General features: G+C 49.9%; 1 protein-coding gene across 2 annotated transcripts; it reads right to left on the reverse strand.

The window, feature by feature from the left end:
* Positions 1–973: 973 nt before the first annotated feature.
* PPP1R9B (protein phosphatase 1 regulatory subunit 9B) lies at positions 974–27,445 on the reverse strand. Of its 2 annotated transcripts, none has more exons than XM_043963178.1 (10): positions 25,062–27,445; positions 19,474–19,606; positions 17,133–17,253; positions 13,248–13,352; positions 8,198–8,333; positions 6,888–7,022; positions 6,696–6,749; positions 5,062–5,291; positions 3,623–3,719; positions 974–2,735 (listed from the first exon to the last, which is right to left on the reverse strand). In XM_043963178.1, exons 1-10 carry the CDS (start codon positions 26,445–26,447, stop codon positions 2,682–2,684), a joined length of 2,451 nt encoding a protein of 816 aa, XP_043819113.1. In that variant the 5' UTR covers positions 26,448–27,445; the 3' UTR covers positions 974–2,681. The 2 variants fall into 2 exon arrangements, with proteins under 2 accessions (XP_043819113.1, XP_043819112.1); XM_043963177.1 differs by having other exon boundaries at positions 6,870–7,022; positions 25,062–27,081.

Consider the following 27,445-nt stretch of genomic DNA (forward strand, 5'->3'; position numbering starts at 1 on the left):
AGGCCTGGCACTCCATCCCCTGCACCACCTAGTTGGAAGCAGGTATGTATTATCATTTCCTTTATACAGATGAAGAAATCAAGTTTCTGAGAGGTTAGGTGATTTGTCTTTTGTCACGAAGCTAGTGAGCATCAGAGGAAGTATTTGAACACAGGCTTTCCTACCTCTGAGTTCAGATTGCTGATCCTCTATGATAGGGTTTGGGTCTAGGTCTCCCCACCTCAACCCAAGCTGGATTGAACCTGGTGCCGAGGAGGTAGAGAGTGGTCTTATTCTGTACGGGGGCAGTGACTTAACGAGACATAAATTGGTGGTCTCAGCTATCCCAACCCTAATCCCTCACTCATCACTAGTCTGCTTGAGGAAGGGGGCCGCATGAGAAGCCAGACTCCAGTTCCCCCAACACACACAACCCTCTCCCCTGCCCCTCAAAGGAATAAGTCAGGCATAGGCACATGGGGGATGGGGTGGGGGGCTGTTTTTATGGGGACAACCTGACAGAGGGCATGGTTCATACAAAACCGGGGACAATACATACATACATATATATATATTATATACAGAGACATGGCCCCTCAGCAGGGGACAGGGGCAGGCAGGAGAAACCTGGAGATGCTCCCTGGCCAACTCTCCCACTGCCACCCTAGCCCATCCTGAGCCTCTAGCTCCCTTCCCTCCCCGACATCCACGTTGCCCCAGAGGTCCCCTCCATGTGCCAGGGATGAAGTCGGGGCAGGGCACAAGAGCGGGGACACTGAGACATCCAGCTCTTTGCGGGAGAAGGCAAAGGAGAGGGGAACAGAGTAGGAAGAAGGGGCCAAGAATACTGATCATAGGCCTATTTACAGGGGGAAGCAGAAATTAATACGTGTTGTTTCTAAAAATTAAAAAATGGGGAACTGCTAGGTGGGGAGGAGATAGTGATGGGGTAACCTCTAACCCTGGTCCAAGCAAGGTCCACCCCCTTCCTCCCACCCATTGCCTGGGACTGCAGGGGTCGATAGTGGAAAAAAGAGAGAAAATGAAAAAAAGCAAACAAACAAAAACACTAAGCGGGAAATAGAATCTGAAGGGGGTGGGAGTGGGGAGGGAACATCAGGGTCTCTCCTCCCTTGGTCCAACGGTATGTCTGTGGAGGGGAAATGTAGGAAGAGGTGGTCTTATTTAGAAAGTAGATCTGTAGGCATCTATCTCCTACCATCTATCTCCAAGGAGAAGAGGGGATAGGGGACAGGGGAGAGAGAGGGAGAGAGAGACATGAGCTAGGATGTAGAAACTGAGAAGGTGGCACTGAACCAAAAAACGGGGAGCCAGGAAGGCTTAAGCCACTGAGAGGTTGAGTTTTTTACCCTCAACAGGCACTGGGGGAAAGAGGGGGTGCCCTGAAGAGAGACTGTTCAAAAGAGCCCTGCCCCAGGACTAGGAGTTGAAGAGTTAACATTCAGAGTCTAAACAGCCAGAAAGAGTGAGTTTTCCACCTGCCCCTTTCTCCATCTGTCTCCACCAGAGGCCCAGGAACTAAAAGGGACAAAAGAATTCTAACACTATTTGGCACCTGCAGGGTGAGGCTGGTCAGGAAGGAGCACAAAACTCAGCAAGGAGGGGGTGGGATCAGGGAGAAGACTGACCTAATGGAGTTTGCCCCCAGGGAAGGGAGGAATAGGAGGTTGGGGACCCAAGGGTCCTGAGCCCTCCCCTTGTTCCCTCTCGATTCCCCTCCGTGGATACCAGGAAAGGGAAATAAACCAACCAGAAGTCAGTGCGGGGCCTGACCCAACCTCCACGCATCCCCTTGTTCTTATCCACCCTGACCTAGGCCCCAGGACCAGAACCCAGGGAAGGCAGGGTTGGGAGAGGGGCACTGGGTCCCAGGAGCGGGAAGCTCCCCCCACCCCAGAAGCAGGAGGAGCAGGATGAAACTGAGACAGCAAATTGATCCCCAAAGTGAAGTGGAGTGGGGAATGAGAGGATGAGTCAGGAATGAAGTCTACAGCCAAGAGGTCCTGGGGGCCCTGGTGGGGACAACAGGGCAGCCCCTTCAGTTTTGTTTTGTTTTGTTGAGATCTTTGGGGTAGGGGCAGTGGAAAGGGGAAAGAGCTGGCCAAGAAGCACAGTGGCCGCTCCCCAGAAGTCTCCAGCTACTTCCCTTCCCATTCCAGTTTGGAGGCAGTGGCTTTTGGAGTTGGACAGTTTGGGTGGTGGGTGGTTGGGTCCGTCTGTCCATCCAGAACCCACCTCGCACACATGCCCAGAGACAGCAAGAGGGATCACCCCATAGCACCCCTCAAAGTCATCAGGAGTCTCCCTCCACCCTGGGTAGCACCCTCAGTCTTGGGGAGGTGGTGGCAAAACTGTCTTTCAGGATGGACGCGGGCCAGGGGAGGGAAGCCACCCTCCCCAGCCACTTCTGCTTAGGCTCTGACTTGACAAATAGAAGATGAACCCAGTTGAGCCCTAAGTCCAGAGGCCTTCCCAGCTGTTCCTCTGGTCCCTGAAGCAAGGAGGGATCAGGGTTGGGAGGGGAAGGAGAGAATTGGGGCACCTGTCCCCAGGTGGGGAGTGGGAAAGAAAGGGTAAGGATTGGGATGGGGGGGGGGAGAGGAGGGAGGGGAGAATGGGGAGAAGAGGAAGGAAAAATCCAAGGGTGGGTGGTTAGATATTGACTGGGAGTTGGGTATGTGTTAAGTGGAATTGGAATTCCTCATTGTCTGTAGGTTCCCCTCTAGTTCCGAAATCTGGAAAAGAAAACAAAAAAGGACAAATGATGAGGCCAGGCAAGGGGCGATGAGCAAGGGAATAGCTGATTGGCAGCAGGCCCAGCCCCTTCTTCCCAAAGCTACACACTTCCCTGGGGAGAAAAGGCAGGGGTGACACTGTCCCCATTCCCACTCACAGCAGGTTCATGTGGGTATCTGCTAGCGTTGGGGTGGGAGTGGGGGGTGGAGGAGTGAATTTCTGGGTCTCTCCTCTTGGGCTCTGTTGCTCTTCCTTTTGGACTCTCTCAGATACTCTGATTCCCTTCCCAGCACTCCATCTTTGTCTCTCCGTGTCTCTGTCTCCTTGAACTGTCTGTTGGTCTCTGTCTCTATGTCCCTCTGTCTCTGTCTCTCCCTACCCCTCCAACTCGTGTCTCTGTCTTTTTATAGGGGGGAAGGGAGGAGGAGTACTTGAAACCTGCAGCATTTGCCTCTTGGATCCCTTCCATAGCAGGTTGGCTGGCATGGGAAGCTACAAAAAGCGTGGGCATGGACTGGGCAATACCTAAGCTTGGCTCTACCAGGGTGAAGACAACTAGGTGGGCAAAGAAGAAACTCATCCCTCACTTCCATTTCCACCTTCAGTCTCCTAGAAAACTCCCTTTGGGAAGTAAATTCAAGTATTCTAGTTTTCCAGTGTCAGCCTCCCAAACTGACCCTAATGATCACACACACACACCACCACCACACCACACCATGGTGTCATTTAATCCCAAATCCCTGAGGGCGCCATCTCATTACCCTATGCCGACCATGCTGAAAAGCAGAGAGAAGGCTCATTAACTCAGCATGAGCTTTGTAATATCCCTGATCATTGGATGGGGGAGGGAGAAAGAGAGGGAGAGGAGCAGATTTGGCCACCCTACCTTGTCCCGGAGTTTGTCTATCTCCTCCTTTCGAGCAAGCTCCGATTCTTCCAGCACTCGACGCTGTGCAGTTTCCTTCTTCAGGAACTCGATCTCCCTTTGGAAAAAGAAGGGAGGAGGGTAGATCAGGGCTGGGTGCTGGGCTCAAGCATTGGCAGGGATTCTCATGCCCAAAGAAGAAATAAGACCCAGGAGTTCAAGTTCTCCTATCTCCCCAAAGAGAGACCCAAGCATGCAAACTCTTGTCTCCAATGCCCAAAGTCCCACACCTCCTCATGTTGTGGGGTTCTATGAAGAGCCCCCATATCCCTATGTCCAGGATTGTCCTACAAAGAGGTTTCTCCCAGACTCCTTTCTGGAGACCCATTTCTCTTCAGGATATGTATTTTAAGTAGGGGGGAAGTGTAAAAAGTAATGGGAAGTTTGGGACCAAGTTCCTGGGATTCAAGATAAAGTAGAAAAACTCCGGAATCTCAGTGTCTACCTCTATTCTTTTTTTTTTTAAAGCAATTGGGGTTAAGTGACTTGCCCAAGGTCACACAGCTAGTAAGTGTCTGAGGGGGAATTTAGTCTCAGGTTCCCCTGACTCCAGGGCTGGTGATCTGTCCACTGTACCACCTAGATGTCTTTTTCTACCTCTCTTCTAAGAGGTAAGAGTCAACAGGGGTTTGTTACTCTTTGGAGGATGAGCTTTAAGGAAAACTCTCATCTGCCTGGGGCTGTTTTCCCTTTCTCAGCTCTGAGAGCCTCGGTCCTAAGACCTTTAATACTCTGGATATTCACCCCCTGAGGACTTGTGCACCTGTGTTCTTCTGGTCAGCCCCTGCCCCAGGCATCTATGCCTGCAGCTTTATCCTGTGGAGGTCCACACTTTCCCTTATACTTCTGCTAGGAGTAGCTAAAGAGATGTAAGACACTTCCTCTCTTGCAGGCCCTCCATCTGAGGTGTTCAGTTCCCTTGGATCTTGGATCTCCCAAATGCCTTTCACTAGTACTGGGAATCACTAGTGCCTTACCTCGAATGAGTACCATCTGCCCCTTAGCACCCCATCCATACTCCTCAACCTCCCTCCCTCTGGGCAGCCTAGATCATCAATGGAGAACTAGAAGAAATCTTGAAGGCCATTTAGTCTAATCCCCTCATCTTAAAAAGGGGGAAACTGAGGCTCATGGAGGTTAGGCGACTTCACTGAGATTATAAGGCAGCAGCAGCAAGCCTATGAGACAGGATTCAAACCCAGGTCCTCTTACTCCAAAGCTTGTGCTTGTGCATCTGTCCTGTGTCGTCTCCCCTTGGCTCTGATCCAAGACTCCCCAGATTTCCCCTTTGTACTCTCAGCTTCTTAGGGTTCCTCCAGAAGCCATCCCAGTCTCCCTCCCTGCACCCCAGCCCCCGAGCCTCCTCCCTCCCCTGCTCGGACCCTTGCCCAAGTCCATACTTCTGCTGGTAGTCCTTAATGAGCCGCTTGGCTTTGCTGTACTTTCGCTCCAGGGCCTGGTACTGGGCCTGAGTCTCCCTGAGGTGCTCGTCCACGGCCTGGCACAGGCTCTGCGCCTCCCCCCAGTAGCCCTCCAGCTTCTCCATCCGCTCCTTGTTCTCCTCCACACTTTGTTCTAACTGCGCCTTCTCAGCTCGCCATCGACCTTTCTCCTGCTCCAGGCCCTGAAGCTGAGACAACACCAGAAAAAGAAGGATCAGGGGGAGAGAAAAGCAAGCGCCCTCACTCCGACTGGCAAAAACATGTGGGCGGCAGGTCTGTGGATATTTCAGATCCAAGGCCCTTTTCTCTGAGGTCTCAGTCATGAGATAATAGCTTCAGAACTGGAAAGCATCGGAGAGACCATCTCCCACTGTATAGATGGGGAGACTGAGGCTGAGAGAGACAGAATTAGTCTATGACGTCCTGGTCCTCTGGCCCTCCCCCACAATTTTGCTTCAACGTCTCCTCCTCATGCACCCTGCCTCCTTTGCCGACGGCTGTCCTCTTCCCGTCCCACAATCGTGGGCTCCCCCAGGAGCTCAGTTCTTGGTGCTCTGCTATTCCGTCTCCACACTCTCTGCCTCAGAGAGATGATGCTATCTCCTGGCTTCAACTGTCGCTTCTGTTTGGATGACTCCCAAATCTCTATTTCCACACCAGACTGAGATCTTGAGATCCAGATACACACTTTCAGCTACCTCCTGAGTGCCTCTCCACTCGCCACTTAAATATCGTGGAGGAGGGGCACTGGGCCATGCTGCAGTCATTACTGAATGAATTCAGTCCTCATGGAAAGCTATCCTTTCTCCCACTAACCTGCTGCCCTTCAAGGTCTAGGTAAGGGGCAGCTAGGTGGCTCAGTGGATAAAGCACTGGCCCTGGAGTCAGGAGGACCTGAGTTCAAATCTGGCCTCAGACACTTAACACTTACTAGCTGTGTGACCCTGGGCAAGTCATTTAAACCCAACTGCCTCACAAAAAAAAAAAAGTATAGACTTGAGAAGGGAACAAGTAAAACAAACCTCCTCTCTGATGAGTGAGTAAAAAGAAAGAAAGTATAAAAAAACTTGAGCCCAAGCTATAGGTAAGTTCTGTCTCCTTTATGAAGTCCTCCCTGACTCTTTGTGTGTGTGTGTGTGTGTGTGAAGGGAGTCTTGTAGTCTCAGAAAGGGTCAATCCTATCCATCCACAAGCATTTATTTGTTCGTTCGTTCATTCATTCAATTCATCTATCTATCTGTCCATTCATTTGTTTACTTGTTTGTTTATGTATTTATTTTGGGGGCAGGGCAATGAGGGTTAAGTGACTTGCCCAGGGTCACACAGCTAGTGTCAAGCATCTGAGGCCAGATTTGAACTCAGGTCCTCCTGAATCCAGGGCTGGTGCTTTATACACTGTGCCACCTAGCTGCTCCTCACAAGTATTTATTAAAGACCTACTATGTGGCAGGTATTGTGTTAAATACTAGGGATACAAGTATAAAGAAGGAAGCAACCTCTACCCGCCAAAGAACTTACAGTTACAGAATCCCGACCAACCTCCCACCAAAGTGACCCAAAGAAGGCCAGGGTATCCCAGGAGAGACCCTCACCTTTCTTTTCAGCTGCTGGATCTCAGCCTCAGTGACAGCGTGCTTGATCTGGAGCTGTAGGGAGGAGTGGAGAAGCTGGTTCAGCCCACAGTTCAGCCAGCATGACACCCCAGCAGCTGGGCACCCCCATCCCCCTTCCCTCTTTAACCCCTGGGAGCCCACCCCCACCCCCACCTCCTTAAACTTGTGCACCAGCTTCTCAGGCTCCATCTCTACTGGGGACAGGGCATCCTCATTCTCCGCCAGCTCAAACACCTCTATGGCCATTTCACTGCCCGGGAAGGTGGGGCTCATCTCCTCGTCCTCGTCTGTGGCGTACTCGCCTGTCTGAAGGGAGGGAAACAGGGCTGTCGTGACAACCTCCCTCTAGCCCCCTGCTGACTCCTCCCTATTTTCCTCACCTCAACTCCACCTACCCAGCCACCCATCCCCAGACTTTGGGGCTAGAGCGCTGTCCATCCAGAAGCTGCTCTTCCCTCTCTCTCAGCCTTGTGCATATTTCCTAAGCTCTCTGTCAGGCTAGAATCCACCCTGCGGGACAGTGTCCAAGTCACTTACTTTACAAAATGCTTCAAAGGTTAATAGGGACTACATATCTGGAATAGTCCTTAAGGGTAAAGGGAAAAAGGAGAGACAAATAAAACACACACAGCAGGTAAGAAGTATATAAAACCCTAAGAGATATAGGCAGAAAATGTAAGCGGATTCAAGAAAGGACTGGACAGATCAATGAGCAACAGAGCCAAAAGTGTCTGTGAAAGATGCTGAGCCATACTTAACCTTAAGGAGGAACAGTGGGAAGGAAATCAGGACTTCCCGTGGTATGGAAAGGAAAGAAAACATCTAATCCAATCCCTTCCCCGAAAAGAGAAGGAAACTGAGGCCCAAAGAGGGGAGGAGATTTGCCCAAAGTCACAGCAGCCTTTGAGCTAGTGATGATCATTAGAGAATTGAAAGGCTGTGGTCCAGGCTCACTCCAATGTGGACCGAAGTCACTTTGGAAGGGCGGGCAATGCAGCCTTTTCTGTTCTCTTCCTCCTCTCAGTTATTGTTTAACAAATATTGTGAATTAGCATGATAACTAGTTAATATTTAAATGTTTTGAAAACCTTAAGGTGCCATAAAAATGCTAGCTATTATAACAACAACAACAACAACAATAATAATAATAAACCATTTTGCACTTTGCATATACGTTATTTTTGAGCCTGTAAGTCTTGTTTCTTCACTCTACTATAATCCTCTGTGGGCAGGGAGAATGTATAATATATTTTTGTATTCAATATACATTTCCTAAGCACCTACTACATCCCTCTTAGAGGATACACAGTGCCAAGAATATATAACCATTGAGTACTGAGGAAGGTGAACAGGGATGAGGGTGTGATACCCAATATGACCACCAGGTGGCACCCCACACTGGCATGTGAGGCCAAATGATGGGCAGCAAAGAGTTCTACCCCTTCTGGGACTGGACAGGTGGAATCAGGGCTCCACACTACCTCTTCATCTTCTTCTGCATATTGGGCATATCTCTGCTCCATCATTTCTCGTTGCCACCGCTCCTGCTCCAACGTCTGCTGAATCAGTTGGGCTACCTCACTCTGCTCTCCCGGACGTTCCCGCCCAATAAGAAATCTGTAACGTTTGGAGGGAGGGAAAGAGGAGAGAGATAGATATCTTTGTTTCAGTGGTGAGCTGGTAAATGTGCACACAAAACACTTTTAAGTTTCGCTTGCATTAACATTTTCTCCATCACTTTCTTAAGCCTGAATAATCAACATTTGTAGAGTTTGCCGATTTCCAAGATGTAAATGCTCACACTGAAAATTTAATGATTTCTGAGGTGTAAATTATCACACTGGAATTTAACAACCAGCTCTCTGGAGACTGTAAAATCTGGTTCCCACATACCCCTGAACAGACCCCTTTGTAAATGTCTGTGTTAAGAGCTGGACTTTTGAAGGAGTGGGGCCTGCTAGGGAAAGAGGGTAGAGGAGACAGATATGAGAGATATCCTATGCATAGATTGGTCCAAAGCAGTTGATGTGGTTCTGGGGATATCATTTGTCCCCTCTGTGTTTCTCTCTTTACAATCTCTATCCCTTTTTGTTGCTGTTGTTCAGTCATTTCAGTCATGTCTGACTCATCTTGACCCGATTTGGGGTTTTCTTGGCAGACATCCTGGAGTGGTTTGCCATTTCCTTCTCCAGCTCATTTTTCACAGATGAGGAGACTGAGGCAAACAGGGTTAGGTGACTTGCCCAGGGTCACACAGCTAGTAAGCGTCTGGGGCTGGATTTAAACTCAGGTCTTCCTGACTCCAGGCCTGGTACTCCATCCACTGTGCCACCTAGTTGTCCTAGCATTTATATAGTGCCTACTTTATGCCCTGGGCAAGTCACTTGATCCTATTTGTCTCAGTTCCTTCATCTATAAAATGATCTAGAGGAGAAAATGGCAAACCACTCCAGTATCTTTGCCAAGAAAACCCCAAATAGGGTCACAAAGAGTTGGACACGACTGAAAACTACTGAACAACAACAAAGATATGCCAGGCATTGTGCTTTGTGCTTTTTACAAATATCTCATTTGATCTTCACAATAACCCTGCAAGGTATAGTTGTGGAAACTGAGGCAAAAAGTAAGTGACTTGTTCAGGATCATACAGCTAGTAAATGTCTAAGACTGGATGTGAACTCAGATTTCCCAACTCCAGATAATTGTTCTATTTGCTGTGCCTCTGTCTGCCTCTCAAGGCCACTCACTCAGAGGGGAGCCCAACTACTTTTTTGCCCAGATATATAGTCTGACTTTATAAGCTGACCTCTGAGGAAGAAAAGAAGATGCTAGAGGAGATAGCAGCAGGATCCCTGTCTACCATAGTTAAATAGTCAAAGAGCAGCATTGTTTCTCCTCAGTCCTCCATGAACTCACTGCTTCTTTCTCTTTTGGTCTTAGAAATAATACTTTCTTGGCTTTCCTAACTCCCTAACATTCCTCCAGTTGTACTGCCTCCTTGTCTTTATCCGGGGACCAGGAGTGTGCTGGTAAATGTTTAACAATCAGCTTTTCCCACCTCTCATCTACTCCCTCCAAATGTATGCATGACACACAAAGTTTATTTTGCAGTATTAACATTTTCTCCATCACTTTCTTAAGGCCAGACAATGAAGAAAACAATAGATGAAGCCTTTATTTGTAGCTTTGCTGATTTCCAAGGTATAAATGCTCACACTGAAAATTTTTAAATTGGCTCTCCTGAGATTTTTTTTTGGCAGGGCAGTGAGGGTTAAGTGACTTGCCTAGGGTCACACAGCTAGTAAGTGTCAAGTGTCTGAGGTCAGATTTGAACTCAAGTCCTCCTGAATCCAGGGCCAGTGCTTTATCCATTGTGCCACCTAGCTGCCTCTCTCCTGAGCTTTAGAGCTGGCTTGAGCACACCCCTGTCCGACAACATTCTATCCGAGGTCCTCCTCTCCTCAATCAAGCACTAAATCAACATTTATTAAGTGCTTAGTATGTGCTATGTATACTGTGCTAAGTGCTGAAGCCTCAAAAAGGGGCAAAGAACAGTCTATTCCCTCAAGGAGCTTATAATCTAGTGGGAGAGACAACAAACCAACATATAGAGGCAAGCTACATACAGGATAACTAGGAAATAATTAACAGAGGGAAGGACTAGAGTGAAGAGGGGTTGAGAAAACCTCTCCCTGTAGAAGATGGGATTTTAATGGGACTTAAAGGAAGCCAGGGAAACCAAAGGGTGGCAATGAGAAGGAAGAGTACTCCCACCATGGGGGACAGCCAGAGAAAATACCAAGGGCTGGGAGATGGAGGGTGTTGTATGGAGAGTCTGAGGGACTGGGAGGGATAGCTGTACATTTGTTTGGATGAATGAAAGATCTCTCTGCCAAGCTCCAACTGCAAATTTCCAAATGCTTTTTAGACATCTCAACCAACATGTTCAATATAGAAATGATCATCTTTCTCCTGATTCCCTATTTCTGTCAACAGAACCATCTTTTATTCAATTATCCCGGCTAGAAGCTTTGATGTCATCTTTCACTTTCCTCTTTCCTCCATCTCATCATCATCCCTCAACAGCCAATCAATTGTCAAGTCCTTGTTGACTCAGCTTCTGCAACACATGTCACATGTGTTCATCAACCATCTGGATGTCACCACCTGAGGAAAGACTCTCTCACCTACCTGGATCCCTACATTACCTTCCTTACTGGTCTCCTTGACTCTCTCCTCCCACTTCTACTTCACAATGATGCCTGATTAGTCTTTTTTGTTGTTTTTGTATTTGCTGTTGTTTTGGTTTTTTGGCAGGGCAATGAAGGTTAAGTGACTTGCCCAGGGTCACACAGTAAGTGTGAAGTGTCTGAGGTCGGATTTGAATTCAGGTCCTCCTGAATCCAGGGCTGGTGCTTTATCCACTGAGCCACCTAGCTGCCCCCATCCCCCCATTAGTCTTACCTATGTATAGAGCCAATTTGATTATTCCCAGGCTCAGAATCCTTTCATGTGGGCCACCCCCATCCCATCCCTCACTCCACCTACAGACACTGTCTTTTGCCTTTTTTTATGTGCACTTAGCACAGTATCTGCAATATAGTATTCACTTAAATGTTTATTGACTAAATAAAATTCAGACTCCTTAGCTTGGCATTCCTGGCCTTCCACAAGCCAGTCTCACTCTTTTAATTCCTATTGTGGTACATTCTATTCCCTCTTCTATATTATAAATGACATAAGGACAGGAAACATGTTTTAATGAGCTTTTTAAAAAACAACACAACATGGGGACAGCTAGGTGGCACAGTGGATAAATCACTGGCCCTGGATTCAGACACTTGACACTTTCTAGCTGTGTGACCCTGAGCAAGTCACTTAACCCTCATTGCCCTGCAACCCCCCCCAACCCCCCCCCAAAATGCACTACTTTCCTAGCACCTGACAGAAGTGTTCCCAATGTATTGGGTGATTTAAATAAATGGTTGGTGAATGAACAAATGAAAATATTTGTAGGAATGGAATCAAATCCTTTGGGTGTGGAAGTAAGGCGTTAGAAGGGAAGAGATGGTCATGCCAGCAGGACTGAGGGAAATGAGAAGAGTGTTTTGGGTATCCTCCTGCCCACTGAACTTCAGGAAGGGGAGGGGAGATGAAGAAGGGAGATTAGGATGAAAAGGAAATGGCAGGAGGCCTAGTCTCTTCTGAATCATGCCTCCTCCCCCCACCACAAACATCGGCCACATACAGATACAGATACACACACACACACACACACACACACACGAACACGCACACGCACAGACATACACACAATACATTTCCTGTTTCTCTATTGCTCATGTCCTGACCACCACCCCTTCCCAGGAGAGTAGTTCCCTTCTCCCCAGGGTCAGGATAGGGAGAAGTAATGGCAGCAGTGGAGATAAGGGTAAGAAGTGGAAAAAGGAGGTGGGAGGGAAGAAAGTGGAGATGGGGGAGTTATGGGCCACTCTGTAGTCCCTGGCACCCAGTTCTGATTCATTCCTCCTTCACCCTCAATCAATGTCCCACTGAGTTGAAAGGGAGGGAACAAGGAATGGTTTGAACTAAGAAGACTACTTGGAGGACGAGGTCTACACAGAGGGCTTGAGAATCAGACTAGTGGAGATGGCATTTGGGAAGATTTGAGACAAATGAAGGAAAAGCTGGTTTAAAAAAAAGTTCAGAAGAGATCTGGGAGGGGATTGTACCCTTTAGAGCAAGGGTTCTCAACTTTTTTGTGTCATGGACCCTTTCTCAGAATAATGTTTTTAAGTACATAAAAGAAAAACTGCAAAGGAAATCAATTATACTGAAATATAGTTATCAAAATCTTTTTAGGGGCAGTGGATAGAGCACGGGCCCTGGAGTCAGGAGGACCTGAGTTCAAATTCGGCCTCAGACACTTAACACTTACTAGCTGTGTGACCCTGGGCAAGTCACTTAACCCCAATTGCCTCACTAAAAAATAAAAAATAAATCTTTTTAAAAGAAGTTTGTAGACCTTAGGTTAAAAATAACGGATTTAGAGTATTTTCCCCCAAGAATTCTGAAGCTGTATCCTTCCCATCTTAATCCCCAGAGCCAGATGAGGAAGCTCTGGGTAGTAGAGTTGGGGAAGATTCTGCCATGCAGTGAATAGAGTGCCTGGTCTGGAGTCAGGAAGACCTGGGTTCAAATCCAGTCTCAGACATTAGCTATGTGACCCCAGGCAAGTCACTTAACCTGTTTGCCTCAGTCTCCTCATCTGTAAAATGGGCATGGAGAAGAAAATGGCAAATCATTCTATATCTCTGTCAAGAAAACCCCAAAATGGGGTCATGAAGAGTCAGACAGGACTGAAAAACAGCTCAACAATTGTCCATTCTATGGCTTAAATCCCAAGGTAAAACCATAATCTTATCTGGGTGGGAACAAATCTATTGGAGGTGGGCATAGTTTGGTTGGTTGATTGCTAAGAAGTCTGGGGTTCCAACACCCACCCTTCTCCCAGAACCCGGAGTTTCTCACCGCACTCGGCCCTTGGTGTTCCTAAGCACAGAAGCTGCAAAGCTCTGAGTCACGCCTACCAAGCTGGTCCCATCCACTTCTACCAGGAGGTCATTCACTTGGATCCTAGGGAGAGAAGAAGATTGAGTATGTAAGAGGAGCCAGCAGGCACCCAATCCCCGGCTCAAGAGGACTGGGTCCATCACCACCTAGGACAGATTCCACTAGCTCAGCTGTAGTTCTCCACTTCTACAGGAGAGGGGGAAGAGCTTGGAGAAGACACCTGAGCTGCCCAGAAGCAGCTCCCTCTACTTCAGCAAGTCCCCCTCGATCAACCCCTCTGAACATCTGCAGAGCTGTGCAGGAATCTCTAGCCTTAGCTGCTGGTTCAATCTTATCAACCTTGGCATTCTCTCTCTCTCTCTCTCTCTCTCTCTCTCTCTCTCTCTCTCTCTCTCTGTCACACGCGCGCGCGCGCGTGTACACACACACACACACACACACACACTCACACTCACACACTTTTCCAAGGCAGACAGACACAGATACACAAAGGCATATTTTCCTAGCCAGACATGCGCATTCATGTACAGACACACTTTCCTTGCTAAAGATCCACAGGTGTACAAAGACGTATGATTTCCTAGACACAAACACACACATAGACATAGAGACACATTCAAATAGACAGAGTCATATGGAAATGCTGATCATGGCAATGGAGATAGTAAGTATGTTGCGGCACAATGGGTAGAGCCACTGCATGCCTCCTCCTCCAAGGAGTTCCAGCACCTTCCTACCAACTCAGTGGGACCTGGTGTGAGGAAGGAATGAATCAGAACCAGAGGAGAGGGAAAAGCTAGAGTCAAGGAGACCTGAGATAAAAAATCACCTTAGACATTCAGTGTGTGACCCTAGAAAGTCACTTAATCTCTTTCTGTCCTCTTCTATCAAATGGGGATAACAATAGCCCCCACTTCCCAGAGCTATTGTAAGGATCAAGTGAGACAATATTTGTAAAGTGCTTCACAAACCTTAAAAGGATATACAAGTGCTAGCTATTATGCTTAAATCACACTCCCACTTAGCACACATACAGCACAAAGAAACCACAAGACTTCATCTGTATCCATGTACAGGAGGAAGGGTGCATCCTAAATGTTGTAGTGGAAGGAGTACAGTATTTAGTGTTCCTGAGGATCTGAGTTCAAATCCCACCTCTGGGATCTGCATCACACTGGGCAAGGCATTTCATCCATTGAATAATTGTTTAGTTGCTGATTGAATGATTGATCTCTCTGGGCATTGGTTTCCTGATCTGCAAAATGAGGGTGGTGGGTTAAGTGGCCCATAGGGTCCTTTCTAGCTTTTTTTTTTTTAATTTTAGTTAGGCAATTGGGGTTAAGTGACTTGCCCAGGGTCACACAGCTATAAGTGTTAAGTGTCTGAGGCAGGATTTGAACTCAGGTACTCCTGACTCCAGGGCTGGTGGTCTATCCACTGTGCCACCTAGCTGCCCCGTCCTTTCTAGCTTTAAAAGAATGACATGTCATACACACACACTCATATAACATGCATATGCATGAAAATACATGCCAGTATCTCTCCTTACCAAAATATAAGCCTACATTCACAGAACAAGTACACGACATCCTTGCACACACATATGATGATTCACAACCAGCACTTAGCACAGTGCCCAGCTCATAGTAGGCACTTAATAAATGTTTGTTTCCTTCCTATAGCTCCAGTTGTTTCTCCCCTGTTCTCCCCACAAGAGGGTGACAGAGACTGTGAATGACCCAGATTTGATCCACTGAAGAGGAAGTAGGAGTGGAGAGGGGAAAGAGTCCTCCCCCACATTCCCCATCTTCCCTGGAACGCCAGTGATGTTCCCACAGGACCCTATACGGGAAACAGAGGAAACTACTCCATTGTAAACAGGTTCCTCCCACCAGTGCACATGCGCACAAATGCCCAGAGATGTGTCTGGGCAGACACAGGGAACCAGAGAACCAGAAATTGGCATCTTTACACACACCCACTCAACCAGCCACAGCTGGGATCGGCCCGAAAGGGCTTGGAAAAGTCTTTAAAGCTGAATGGAAAGGTAAGGGATGAGTATGACTGTGGCCATTACCATATCGACTCTGGGGACTCACATTAGGAGAAGAAACTCACACCTTGACAAAGCTCAGAAGCCACCCCAAACCAACCTGGACAAAGAAATACAATTCTTATAACAGTCTGTTCACACATATAAAATGCCACAACAGATCTCTGTGAGTTTCTACAACATCAGTCTGCTTGTGGGAAATTTAGGGATGTTGCTGTCACCCACTATAGCAAGTATAGATTAGTGGTGGTGGTGGTGGTGGTGGTCCTTCATTCTTGAAGAGGACCAGTGACATCAGGAATATGATGTCTGGACTTGCACTGAATTGGAGTTTATATGAGAAAAGGCTGTGCAAAGTCATCAAGCCTCATTCTGTCCTCCACAGCCATCTGGGTCCAATGGCAATATATAGATCAGGATGACCAGATGCAGCAGGAGACCTCAGCCTTTTTAAGCTAAAGCCTTTTCCAGGTCTCAATTTGTCTGAGGCGATGCCCATTCAGCAATTAAAGACTAGGTCAGAACTGAGGCAAAAGATGGCTTCAGTTGCCTTCACAAAACAATCAGTCTGAGAGGGGAAGACCTTCAGAGTTTCTGTCCAGAACAGAAACAATTGCTATTTACACTCACTCACAGCAAGAATAGACTGTACACCCAAGAGCAATTCACTTAACACATTCCAACACCCAGTTGCATATGTGCTCAGCTCCTCTGAAAGACTGCTGCACAATTATGGAGATACATTTCAGATGGCACAGAGATAGCAAACAAGATGCCTGCATTCACACACTCACACACACAGCTCTAGTGGTACACACCACAAGCCCATACAACCCACTACATTTAACAATTCACGGGCATCTATTGCTCATGGAAATCACATCTCCTCAATCCAGTCTTGTAGGCTCTTGCACACATCCCCCTAAAACTCAGCTCCCCATCAGTGCCACAACTCATCAACCTCAGGAGAGGACACACAACCACCCAATGCACCAGCCCTCCTTTCCTGGCCTGCTTTTTTCCCACCACTGTTCTAGTCTTCCCAATAACCTTACTAGAAGGGCATAAACTTTTTTTTTTTTCTGGGCAATGGGGGTTAAGTGACTTGCCCAGGGTCACACAGCTAGTAAGTCAAGTGTCTGAGGCCAGATTTGAACTCAGGTACTCCTGAATCCAAGGCCGGTGCTTTATCTACTGTGCCACCTAGCCGCCCCAGGCATAAACTTTTTTTTGGTGGGGGGGGGGCAATGAGGGTTAAGTGAGTTGCCCAGGGTCACATGGCTAGTAAGTGTCAAGTGTCTGAGGTCACATTTGAACTCAGATCCTCCTGAATTCAGGGCTGGTGCTTTATCCACTGTGACACCTAGTTGCCCAGGCAATAAACTTCTTAATCTCAAGGCTATGGGTTTGAGCACCCTGTTAAATCATTTCTTTGGCATAGTAGAAAGAGTATTAATTCTAAAGTTAGAGGATTTGAGTTCAAATCTGACTCTTAGCCCTTCCCTTCCTTGGCCTCCTGTTCCTTATCTACAAAATCAGGGAACTGGATTAAGTAACCTCTGTTAACCCCCGTTGAGGTTACAACACAACTGAATGATTCCCGAGTACAATTCATGGGAATAACACAGAACCTTCTACCTCCAAACCTGGTTTCTACCCTACCCACAAAGGAGACCAGGGAAGTAGCACATCAGCCCTCAGGACCCGCTCTGGAGGAAGACAGGGTTGGTGCCGATCCCACGAGAGCACCCCAGGGCAGTGCCCACCTGGGATGGGAAGGGGACAGTTACCTTCCATCACGATGTGCAGCGCCCCCCTCCGTCACTGTCTTGACAAAGATGCCGAGCTTCTCCAGGCCCATGTCAGCCCCAGCACCCATGCCAATGATACTGATGCCCAGGCCTTCTGAGTCTGCAAAGGGGCAGATGGAAGGGAAAGCTCAGTGCCACTCTGTAGGTCAGAATGGGGGAGTAAGAAGGAGGATCAGAGATGCCTGAGGAGGGGGACATCCGCTCAAAATATACCCAGCAAACAATGGGTAGGCTAGGGGAGGGGGTCAGGAGACGGACCTGGGAGGGTAGCACTAGGCTGGGGACAAAGTATAAGGGAGGCTGGGGTATAAGACAGGGTTGGTAGGGAGTATATATGAACAAGGGAGCTAGCTGCTTTGGGGTGTGTGATGGGGAAGGGCTCCAATCTAACCATCCCTCCGGTAAGTGCTAATCAAACCTCCTCCCATTCCCTGGGGTTCGGCCTCACCCCTGAAAGCAACCATTTTCATCTTAATCCTAATGCTCCCACAGCCTTCATAGAATGGGATGCTTTTGTCCTTGTGAAACCCCTTCGATGCCAAGGAATACCACCCATGCTCCTGATCGCTCCCTGTCCTCTGGAACCTTCTCGGGGTTTGCAAACCGTATGTATGCAGCCCAGTGATACGGATGCTATTATTCACACCCATTTTACAGTTGAGGAAACTGAGACAGACAGAGGGGAAGTGACTTGCCCAGCCAGCAAGTGTCTGAGGCAGGATTTGATCTCAAGTATTCCTGACATCAAGTCCAGCGGGCCACAAGGGCTTTATGGAAAAGCCATTTCCAACAGAGGGACAATTAGGTGTGTTTAGCTGTAATGAGGCTCCAGAACAAATGGTGCATGGTTCTGAGGGAAGGTCGATGGCAATACTTTGGCTATAAAGAGGACTAGATGATGGTGACTGTTTGGGATCTGATGAGGCTGATGATTTGGGTTGGGGCGATGCTCTGATGGAGGCAAGATGTGGTATGGAAGGGCTGATGACAGCATTCATCTGTGAATGGTTATGATGGAGACTGGTATGGGTCCTGCAGCTAAGTGATGGTGAATCGGCTGTTATTCAATTGAACAATCTAACAAACGGTTATTTAGTGCCTGCCATGTGCAAGGCATTGAGTTAAACAGGGAAGATATAAAGACAAATTAAACCTTCCCAGCCTTTCCCCTTTCCGTTTAGATTCTATTGAAATGTAGATAGAGCAACAATAAGGGCCAAGCCAAGGTGTGTTATTGGGCTAGAAGCTGGTTACAGTGTGGTTGTTATGGGATTAGGTAGGGAATAAGCAAAACTATGCGCCAGGGAGCTGAGGTAGTGCTGAGATGAGATGGCCACCCGCAAGGTGGGACTGGAGCAACGGGAGAGAGCTTCCACATGCAGACGTGCAGAAAGCCAAAGCCCGAAATTCCCGGTTCATCCTTTTGGGCTCAGAGATTCTATCAGGTTAAAATGCAAATACCCTTGGGAGGGGGCTTAGGGTAAGTCTTAATGAGGGTAAGCTTCTATCTGTCTTTAACACATTGATATGTGAACCTCCTTCCCTTCCTTTTTCCTTGTTTCCTCCTTGCTTCCTTCCTTCTTCCCTGCCTCCCTTCCCTCTCTCCCTCACTCCCTCTTTCCCTTCCTTTCCTCTTTCCTTCTCTTTTTTCTTCCTTCTTTCCTTTCTTCTTTCATGTCTTTTTCTTCCTTCCTTTCTTTTTTCCTCCTTTCATCTATTCTTTCTTCCCCTTTTCTTCCCTTCTTTCTTCCCTTTTTTCTCCTTCCTTCCTTCCTTCCTTCCTTCCTTCCTTCCTTCCTTCCTTCCTTCCTTCCTTCCTTCCTTCCTTCCTTCCTTCCTTCCTTCCCTCCCTCCCTTCCTTACCTTTTACTAGGGCTCAGCAATGGGCAGGTACTGTGTTTAGGAGAAAACTGAAGAACTGTTTTATAGAATCCTTTCTAAGTGACTGTTGCCAAAGAGAAGGTTTTGATAGGGAGGAGGGGAGAGGGAGAGGGACAAGAAGGGGAATGGGTTTAGGGGACCACAGAAAAGCAGACCTCCAACAAAGCATTACAATGGAGATAGGAGGGATGTGCCACCACACCCTAAGAGGCAAGAGGGATGCTGCTTCTTGTGACCTTGTTCTATATCAGCCCTGAGTCATGGAACATATGGGGTAAGACTGTGGTGGGGGGAAACACAGGAATGAGAGAGGAGGATCATGGGTGAGTGAGCGCGAGGGCCTCGATCCTCGATCAAGCAAATCAGCAAACTAGGGCTGGAGAAGAGAAAGGCTCAGAGCCTGGGTGGGAGAAGAGCACCCCCCGAGCTCCCACCTCACCCTTGTCCAGCTCCACCGGGAACAGTTCCAGCCTCTCCACCCGCTTCTCCAGCTCATATTCAGCCGAAGCTGCCATGGGATCCACATCCTCATTGCGACGATCGTAGTCCTCATTGGAGTACGTGCTGAACACCTGAGCATAGGAAAGAGGAAGGTTGGAGGGGGGCCAGGGAAGGATGGATGGGGCTAGAGGGGGATAAAAACTGGGCCTGGGGCAAGATGGGGCGGTGACTGAGACTGAGCCAGGGAGCTGCTCCCTCCTCCTCCTCCTCTTCCTTCTCCTCCTCTTCCTCCTCCTCAGGCCATAACATCTCCTCGCCGTGCCGACTTGGGCAAATCACTTGGCCTCTCTAGACCTCATTTCTCACTCTGTCAAGTGATGAAGGTTAACTACATGGTCTCTAGCTGTAATGAGCAATGAAAAACTAAGCCAGAGATTGAAAACCAACCAGACCCAGAAAGCTTGTAACAGAGACAAACCCAGAGACAGAGGTGGGAGAGAAACTCATATGAGATGGAAAATGAAGAAGAAATAAAAGGGCAAGGGAAAGAAAGGGAGGGGGAAAAGGACGGGAAAACACAAGAAGAAAATAGAGATGAGTATGGAGGGAGCCAGATGGGGAGAAAGAGGAGGGGATTGGGTGTGAGACAGGGGGGGGGGGAGGGGAGGGAGAAAAGAGCAGGAAAGAAATGGATAAAGAAAAGGAGACACAACAGGAGACAGAAGCCAGAGAGGACACAGACGAATCCTGTGTCTGCCTGTAACCTGATTTCTGGGGGATGGGGAGAAGACATTGGGAGTAGAGGAGGCAAAGGGGGAAAATTCCAGGCTTTTCTCCTTCCCCCCCCACCTTCTCCTTTAGAGAGAAGGGCTTTTCTTAACGTGACCATAGTTGCCCACGCTTTCTCCCGTTGCACCCTCCAGTGCCCACATATCAGGTCACTGAATTGAGACTGTCCTCATTTGAGACTGAAATAACAAAAGCAAAACATTCACCCCCCCACCTCCCCCCAAAAACCCTAACAGAACACACATTTTCTTTTGGCACCTCCCACAGGAATCTCTTCCACTAGGAGAGAAAAAGAACATTTAATATCCTCCCCACCCCCCACCCCATCTCCCTACATGCCTATAACCAGATATTGCTTCACCAGCAGTGCCCACGGGCATGACTAGGGAGTGGAGCCTGAATTTTAATCTCACTAGGGCACTATAAAATATTCCAGTCTGCCCAATGGATCATGCCACCTGAGGCTCTGTAAAGAAGGCCTGATTGAAGGCACTGGGGCCAGGGCCACTGTCCTTATTTAAGGGTAGCTTTGAGGGATCTTAGGAGCTCAAAACAGGACCAGCTTCCCTCTCCAAAGGGCATCCTCTCTGCTCCCAGAAGATATAACAGATGCAGAACAGGGGCAGCAGCCTTAAGGCCCCACTTCTCAGCACTGCAAATGCCAGCCCCATGCAGTGCCCATTCTGTGGAAAGGTGCCTATCTCTGGGCCTGAGGTGTGGTGTATGTGTGGGTGTCCACAGTGGCAGATTAATGAGGATCATTTTGGGCATGGTGGCATTTTCATGCTTCAATGCTTCTAACGACAGGTTGGCACCATTCGGTGCCAAGCGGGGGCGAGGGGTGGGGGGGGACTGATGCCATCTGACAGCCTGGGCTGGTGGGAGGGGAGCACTAGTTTCTCTAACTTCTCCCCATGCCCCACAGAAAGCACCCCACCTTCGCTTTAATGCCAGGACCAGGGCAATCTTATTTCTCTGCCCAATGGAATGAGGACAGTGTAGACAAACCTGAGCCTTCTGCTCTGCTCTGTTCTGGTCCCAGTCTTCCATCCAACTGTGAGTTGGGGGATGGGGACAAAGAGTCACAAAATGGTAGCGCTGGCAGGCACCTTCAGAACAAAGAATCTTAGAGCTGGCCCATCTAGTCCAACTGTTTCATTTTACAGAATAGGAAACTGAGGTACAAAGAGGGGAAGGAACTTGGGGAACTAGCTACAAAGCTGGAACTAGAACCCAGGTTATTTCTGGCAGATTAACCTCCAGGGACCAGTTTTGGGTGGGGAAGCTTTAAACTGACCTGTGCATATCTTTCCATTCTTATCTTCTCACTTCTCAATACTCCCTACAGGAACTGTTCCCTGTCACCAACTGGGTCTACTCACTGTCTTGTTCCCCTCCCCCCCATAACAATAATAAATCACATCAAAAAATTAAAATAATAACTCACATTTATATAGTGCCATCGAGGTTTTTAAAAGTGCTTTTTATCCTATTTGGTCCTTACAACAACCCTGTGAGGTACGTACTATCATTAGGCCCATTTTACAGACGGGGGAATGAAAGTTCAGGGTGATTTGGCCAGGGTCACACAAACTAATGAGAGTAAGAAGCAGGATTTGAACTCCGGTGTTGGAGACTCTTGAGTTAGTCATTATACCACACTGCCTCTGGAATTCAGCCTTGGCTCACATCCAAACTGCCCAGGCCAGGTCCTTCCTTCTCCTCTCTTTCCTATCAAAATCCTAACCAAACTTGGAAGTCCCTGCTCCAAATTCACTATCTTCCTGAAGCCTTCTCAGCTCACCTAAGCCCACAGGGATCTCTCCCTCCTCTGAATCCTACACCACTCATTGTCTGCACCTCACACTCTGGCAAGCACTTATCATACAGCTGCCTTGTCAAGTTAGCTATCTTCCCATGGGGTGTGTGTGTCTTATCTTCCCAATGAGATGAGTAGAAGTCTTATGTTTCTCTCTAGGCCCCAGAGGGGTCTGGTACAATGTACACAGTCATCCAAGCCAGGGAAATGCTTGTTGACTGATCCCACCCCCACCCTCCTTCAGAGGGATCAGTTTATGGGCCTTATAGCTTCAGGGTCCCGGGTGTCAAAGGGTTATCAATGTCCCTGGGAAATGGGATGGGGGACAAGACTCTTCCACACCACCTTTTCAGGTGGGAGAGCAAGAAATTCCTCCAAAGGTCACAAGTCCTAGAACTAATGTTTACAGCTCACATTGATACAGGTCTTCAACCTAAGACCTCAGTTATAGAGTCATATTTTCTAAAGGTCAAGGTTAAAAGTTTATTAACATCTCAAACTCATGTGTGTCAAGAGGCTCTTGCCAAACATTTTCTGGGTGTCAAAATATCCTGAATCAAGACCTAGAGAAGCCAGGTCAAACAATTCCTGATAACCTCACCTGCCTGCCCCAAGGTGGGTCACCTGCCTCAGTGGGTCAGAGGACTCCTCATCTCTTACCTGCTCTTCTCCCCAATCCCTACCAAGGTTTCATCTACATTCTGAGAAAAGGACAGTATGATATAATGGAAGAGCAGTCAAAAGATCTGGGTTCTGAGCTTGTCGCTGCCATTAAATGTGTGACCTTGGGCAAGTCATTTCCCTCCTACTGATCCTATTTCCTCCTCTGTGAAAGAAAGAAACGGGACTACAGCAATCCCTGTTGTGACATTTGGTGATTCTATGGCTTTATCTGGTTGGGGGAGATTGGCTGGTTGAAAGGGCTATCAGAGGCTGGGCCCTCTGCTCCCACGAGTCAGAGATATAACACAGGTTCAGGTTGTAAATGAGGGGTCCAGTCACCTACTTTCAACCCTTTGCCATTTGAGTGGCTGGAAGAGGAGAATTCAGGGACTGGGAAAGGAAAATTTTGCCTCTCCCAATCCCTAGGGAAGGAAGGGCTGGTCACTGGCCATGAAGTTGTTATGGAAATGATAAACAAACAGATGGGGGGGGGGAATGGAATGCTGGCCCCTCATGCCAGTCTAGAAAGGGGAGAGATAGGGAAGGGAAGGCCAGGCCCCAGAGTTACCCAAACCACAGAATCATGGGGTCTTAGTTCTAGGGCTAGATCTGAGTGAGAGAGTTCAAAGTCAGGACATACACATGGAGGAAAGGAAGCTATGGAAATACTGGGGGTATAATGGTCTATGCTGGGGCCAGACCTGGGACTCAATTCTTATCATGTTACTCTCCTGCTCTGTGTACACACACACACACACACACACACTGAAGAGAACCAGCCTCAAAACACTTTCCATTCTCATCTAAAGAATCAAAAGCATTTATTAGGCATGGTAGTGAGCATGGGGTGGAGGGGGGGTAGGTGGTAATCAGGGGAATCTTAATAGAGAGGCAGTTCAAGGCATCCAAACTCCCTCCCCCCACTCCACCTCCATCTCACTGTTACGGAAGGGGGGTTGAAAGAGCCCGATAGCCTCAATTTTATCATCCATAAAATAAAAGGTTTGGACTAAGTAATCTCTAAGATCCCTTTTCCTGGCTCTAACATTCTAAGATTCTGTTATTGGAATTTCCGGCCAGGGTAGGTTCTTCCTCAGGACAAGCCTTGGGCGAATCTCCTCTTTTAAATGATTATAAGGAAGAAGGTAGACAGAGCATGAATCAGGCCTCCTCCCTTTCTGGGATTGTCTCCATTTCCCCAATCCCCTTTTTCTTGATATCCCCAGGGAGGCCTCACTCCTAGGAATTCAAGAAGCTTCCCTTCCAGCCTCTCCAGCACCCTTTCTGAGACAAGCCTCTAGCTGCTCACCCAGGAGATCCCAATCCATCTTTACTAACACCACCAGGGGAAACCCTGGTCCTTCACAAGCTCCAGTGAGGTGGGGGTGGAGGTGTGAGGAAAGCCCCAAGAGGAAGAAAGTCCCTAGACCCCATCATCTCCCTAGCACCCTAGGAGTCATGTGATCCCGCTCCTGAGCTCTCCCTTGGCTACTTCCCCCTTTCACTTCTGCAAAGTTGAAATGGGAGAAATGCTGATTTAGATAGGACAGGGGAAAGCACTGCTTCCTTCTGCACCCCACCCCCTGCCGTTTTTTGGAGGGGGAGGAGGGTAACGATCTCTCAGGTTCGTTCCACCTGCCTCTGTTTTGTGGGTCCTCTCCTTAAGTTTGGAGTCTTCTCTAAAAGAACTCTGGGGTTGCTACCCTCTTCTCCCCATCCCCGGCCTCCAACTATCCAACTGTCTACCCCCAAGCTTCCTGAATGAAAGGATTTCTGGGAATGGGAAAAATAATCTGGCATTATCAAGGGCAGGGCATAGACTGCCTGCCCCAGGCAGCTGTGTGGGTGAGCAGGAAAGGGAGAGTCACCTCCTCTTCCTCCCTCTCCACCTTCTCCCTCTGACACACAGTTGGAAGGGGGCGGGGGGCGGAGGGAAGAGTAGGCCAGCACGCCAAAGGGGACCTGAAGGATGGCTAACTGTAGATACCCTGACGGCCACCCTCGCCGGAGATGTAGGGCATGGGGAGGGGGACTGGTGCAATGCCTGCCCTTACTCCGACACAGGGCACAGCTTCTTGAGGGAGACTCTGATGAGCTTTATTTTATCCCATATAAATAGTTCTAACTAAGCGATACCCACTCCCAAATATAATCACTTCTGGGTCAGGGCTGCAGGGAATAGCTGGGAGGGAGGCAGGGTTCCCACCAATGAGGGAGCTGACTCAACGTGCCAACCTCAGCTGGCAGGGCGGAGGCGGGCAGAACGCACATGGCAGGGGGTTGGGGGGGAGTGGGCGCCAAGGGACCTCACTTACTTGGATGGGTGCAGTGCTGAAATGGATCTTCCGGCTAGGGACCGGCTCCTCCTCCTCGGAGAGCCCTGGAATCTCGACACACCCCGATTCTGGCTCATAGGGGGGTTCCCCATCTTCCTCCTCTTCGTCGTCCTCTTCCTCCTCCTCCTCCAGCCCGCTACCCCCAGAGTCCTCCCCAAGCCCACTATAGGCGCTCACGTCCACTAAGTCCGCTTCGGAGAAGTCTTCCCTCTTGGATTCATCCCCTTCCTCCGGGGCCACGTCAGGCGCCCGGCTGCCCCCCGAGACCCCTACTCCCCTCTCTCCGTCCCCTTCATCCTCCGGGGCTGCTTGAGCTCTCTGCTCCTCTGGGGGTCCGGCGGGGACCGCCGCTGCCACGGCACCGTTCTCTAGGGCCGCGTGGACGGTCACCTCAGCCTGGATCACCTCTCCAGCTGCTGCCTCGGCCTCCGATTCCCCACTCTCTTCCACTTCCACCGGCTTAATCTTGCGCACCTCTCGGGGTTTGGGGGGCGGGCGGACCGGTGCCGAGCGATGCGGTGGCTGCTGGGGCTGCCCTCCTCCAGGGCCCCGCTCCTTCTCTGTGGGCCCATCACCCGACGGGGCGGGAGGCGTGGGCAGGAAAGCCCGAGACCTCTTGCTGACCAGCTTGGAGTTGAGCGGCGGCGCCCCGGGCCCCCGGTGGAGGCCAGACCTTAAGTCCGCCTTCTCGAAGACCGCGCTCAGCTGGCTGACGGTCGGGGACACGGCGTCGGTGTCCAGCTTGTCCAGCGCCTCGGTGCTGCCGTTGAAGCGCACCACCACGTCCAGCTTCCGGTCTTGCAGGCTGGCCCGCTCCTGTCTCAGGAGCCGCCGGGTGGCGGCCTCCTTGTCGCCGCCCGGCCCGGCCGCCGCCCCGGCGGGACTGCGCTCGAACAACTTCCTTGTCTCCTGCAGCCTGGACAGCGGCTGGGGCGGCTGCGCCGGCTGGGGCGGCTGCGCCGGTTTGGAGTCGAAGCGGCTCACCCGCTCCGATACACTGGTGCCCAGCTTCAGCAGTGCGCTGTGGTCCACGTTCTCATTGAGGCTGCTAGCCCGGGGCAGGGAGAGGCGCACCGAGCGCTCCGACACCCGGGGAGGGGGCTCTGGGGGCCCGGCTCCCCCCGCGCCGCCGCTCCCCTCTCCCCAGCCGCCGGGAGGCCCAGCAGTCCCCATCTGGAGGAACATGCTCTTGATCCGGTGGACGTTGGAGCCATATTTCTTGTGATGGGGAACCTTCGGGGCCTCGTCTGCCCCCGGGTTGTCCGACGGGGCTTTCAGGGCCTGGATACCAGCCTCATAGGCGCTGCGGTGAGGGGAAGCGCTCCGAAGGGGGCCCCCGGGGCCGCGCGGCTCCGTCTTCATCATGATGGGGGGAGCCGGGTTCGCATCCCCCCTTTCTCTGCCCCTCCTCCGAACAAGGGACCGGCTACCGTCCGGATCCCCTCCCGAAAAAAGCCCCTCCAAGAGGCTCCCTCGAGTCTGACCCCCCCAAAAACAAGCGGCCGACCACAGTCGGAGCCCCCTCCCTCCCCTCCCCTCCCCCCGAACAAGCGGCGGGCGGAATCCGGTTCACATTGTAGGCGGCGGTGTCAGCGAGAGATAGGCAAGCAGGCAGTCAGTCCATCCCCCACCCGGGATGGCAGATTCGGCTCTCTGGGGGCCGGGGGACCCCGGGAGCCATGGTCCTGTCCCGGAGCTCTTCGAGATTCTTATGCTGCTGTCACCGTTCTCTCGCACGGCCCCAGATCGGTCCAGGCTCCGCTCCCGCTCTGTTCCGGCCTGCCTGCCTGCCTGCCTGCTTCCCTCCCCCCAACTCCCCTTTTCCTCTGTCTTTCTCTCCCTCTGCCACAGCCGCTGCTGCCTGAGAACTGAGCCGGTGCCCTTCTCTTAGCGGCCGCTGGGGGACGGGCCCTTCTGGGTCCTAAAGCGACAGGGGTTTCCGGGGACCTGGGCCCCAGCCTCCCCCTCGCAGGGGAGCCCTCTCTTCAGGTTTCTAGGGCCAGTCACTAGTGGACCCGCCCCTTAAGCCCCCACCACCAACACACCAATCAACTGCAAGCCTGTCCATTTCCATCTCTTGCTCCAATTCAGAGAAATGAACATAGCTGCTTCACCCCTTCAAGAAAGGGGGCACATATTCAATTGCTTCTTTGCAACTCCCCCAAAACTCAGAACTCTGGGTAGGAGTTGAGTAGGTCGGAAGGACTTGCTTTTAGGGAGTACTCCTATGCGTCCAGTTCTGGGGTGGTGTTGGAGAGAGGCGGAATAGCTAAGAAAACGAGATCCAGTCCCTCATCTGGCTGAAGGGAAAAATCCGCAGACCGCCACTCTCACCTTTCAGGAGGCTGCAAGATGATATGCAA

Source organism: Dromiciops gliroides, chromosome 4 (assembly GCF_019393635.1).
Source record: "Dromiciops gliroides isolate mDroGli1 chromosome 4, mDroGli1.pri, whole genome shotgun sequence".
Taxonomy (NCBI): Eukaryota; Metazoa; Chordata; class Mammalia; order Microbiotheria; family Microbiotheriidae; genus Dromiciops; species Dromiciops gliroides.

Excerpts from the sequence above, each read along its gene's own strand:
- PPP1R9B (XM_043963177.1), bottom strand. The coding sequence starts at position 26,447 with ATGATGAAGACGGAGCCGCGCGGCCCCGGGGGCCCCCTTCGGAGCGCT. Across the intron at positions 13,353-17,132 it reads GCTGCACATCGTGATGGAAG|GATCCAAGTGAATGACCTCC; the intron begins GTAACTGTCCCC and ends TTCTCTCCCTAG. Across the intron at positions 3,720-5,061 it reads ATTAAGGACTACCAGCAGAA|GGAGATCGAGTTCCTGAAGA; the intron begins GTATGGACTTGG and ends CTTTTTCCAAAG.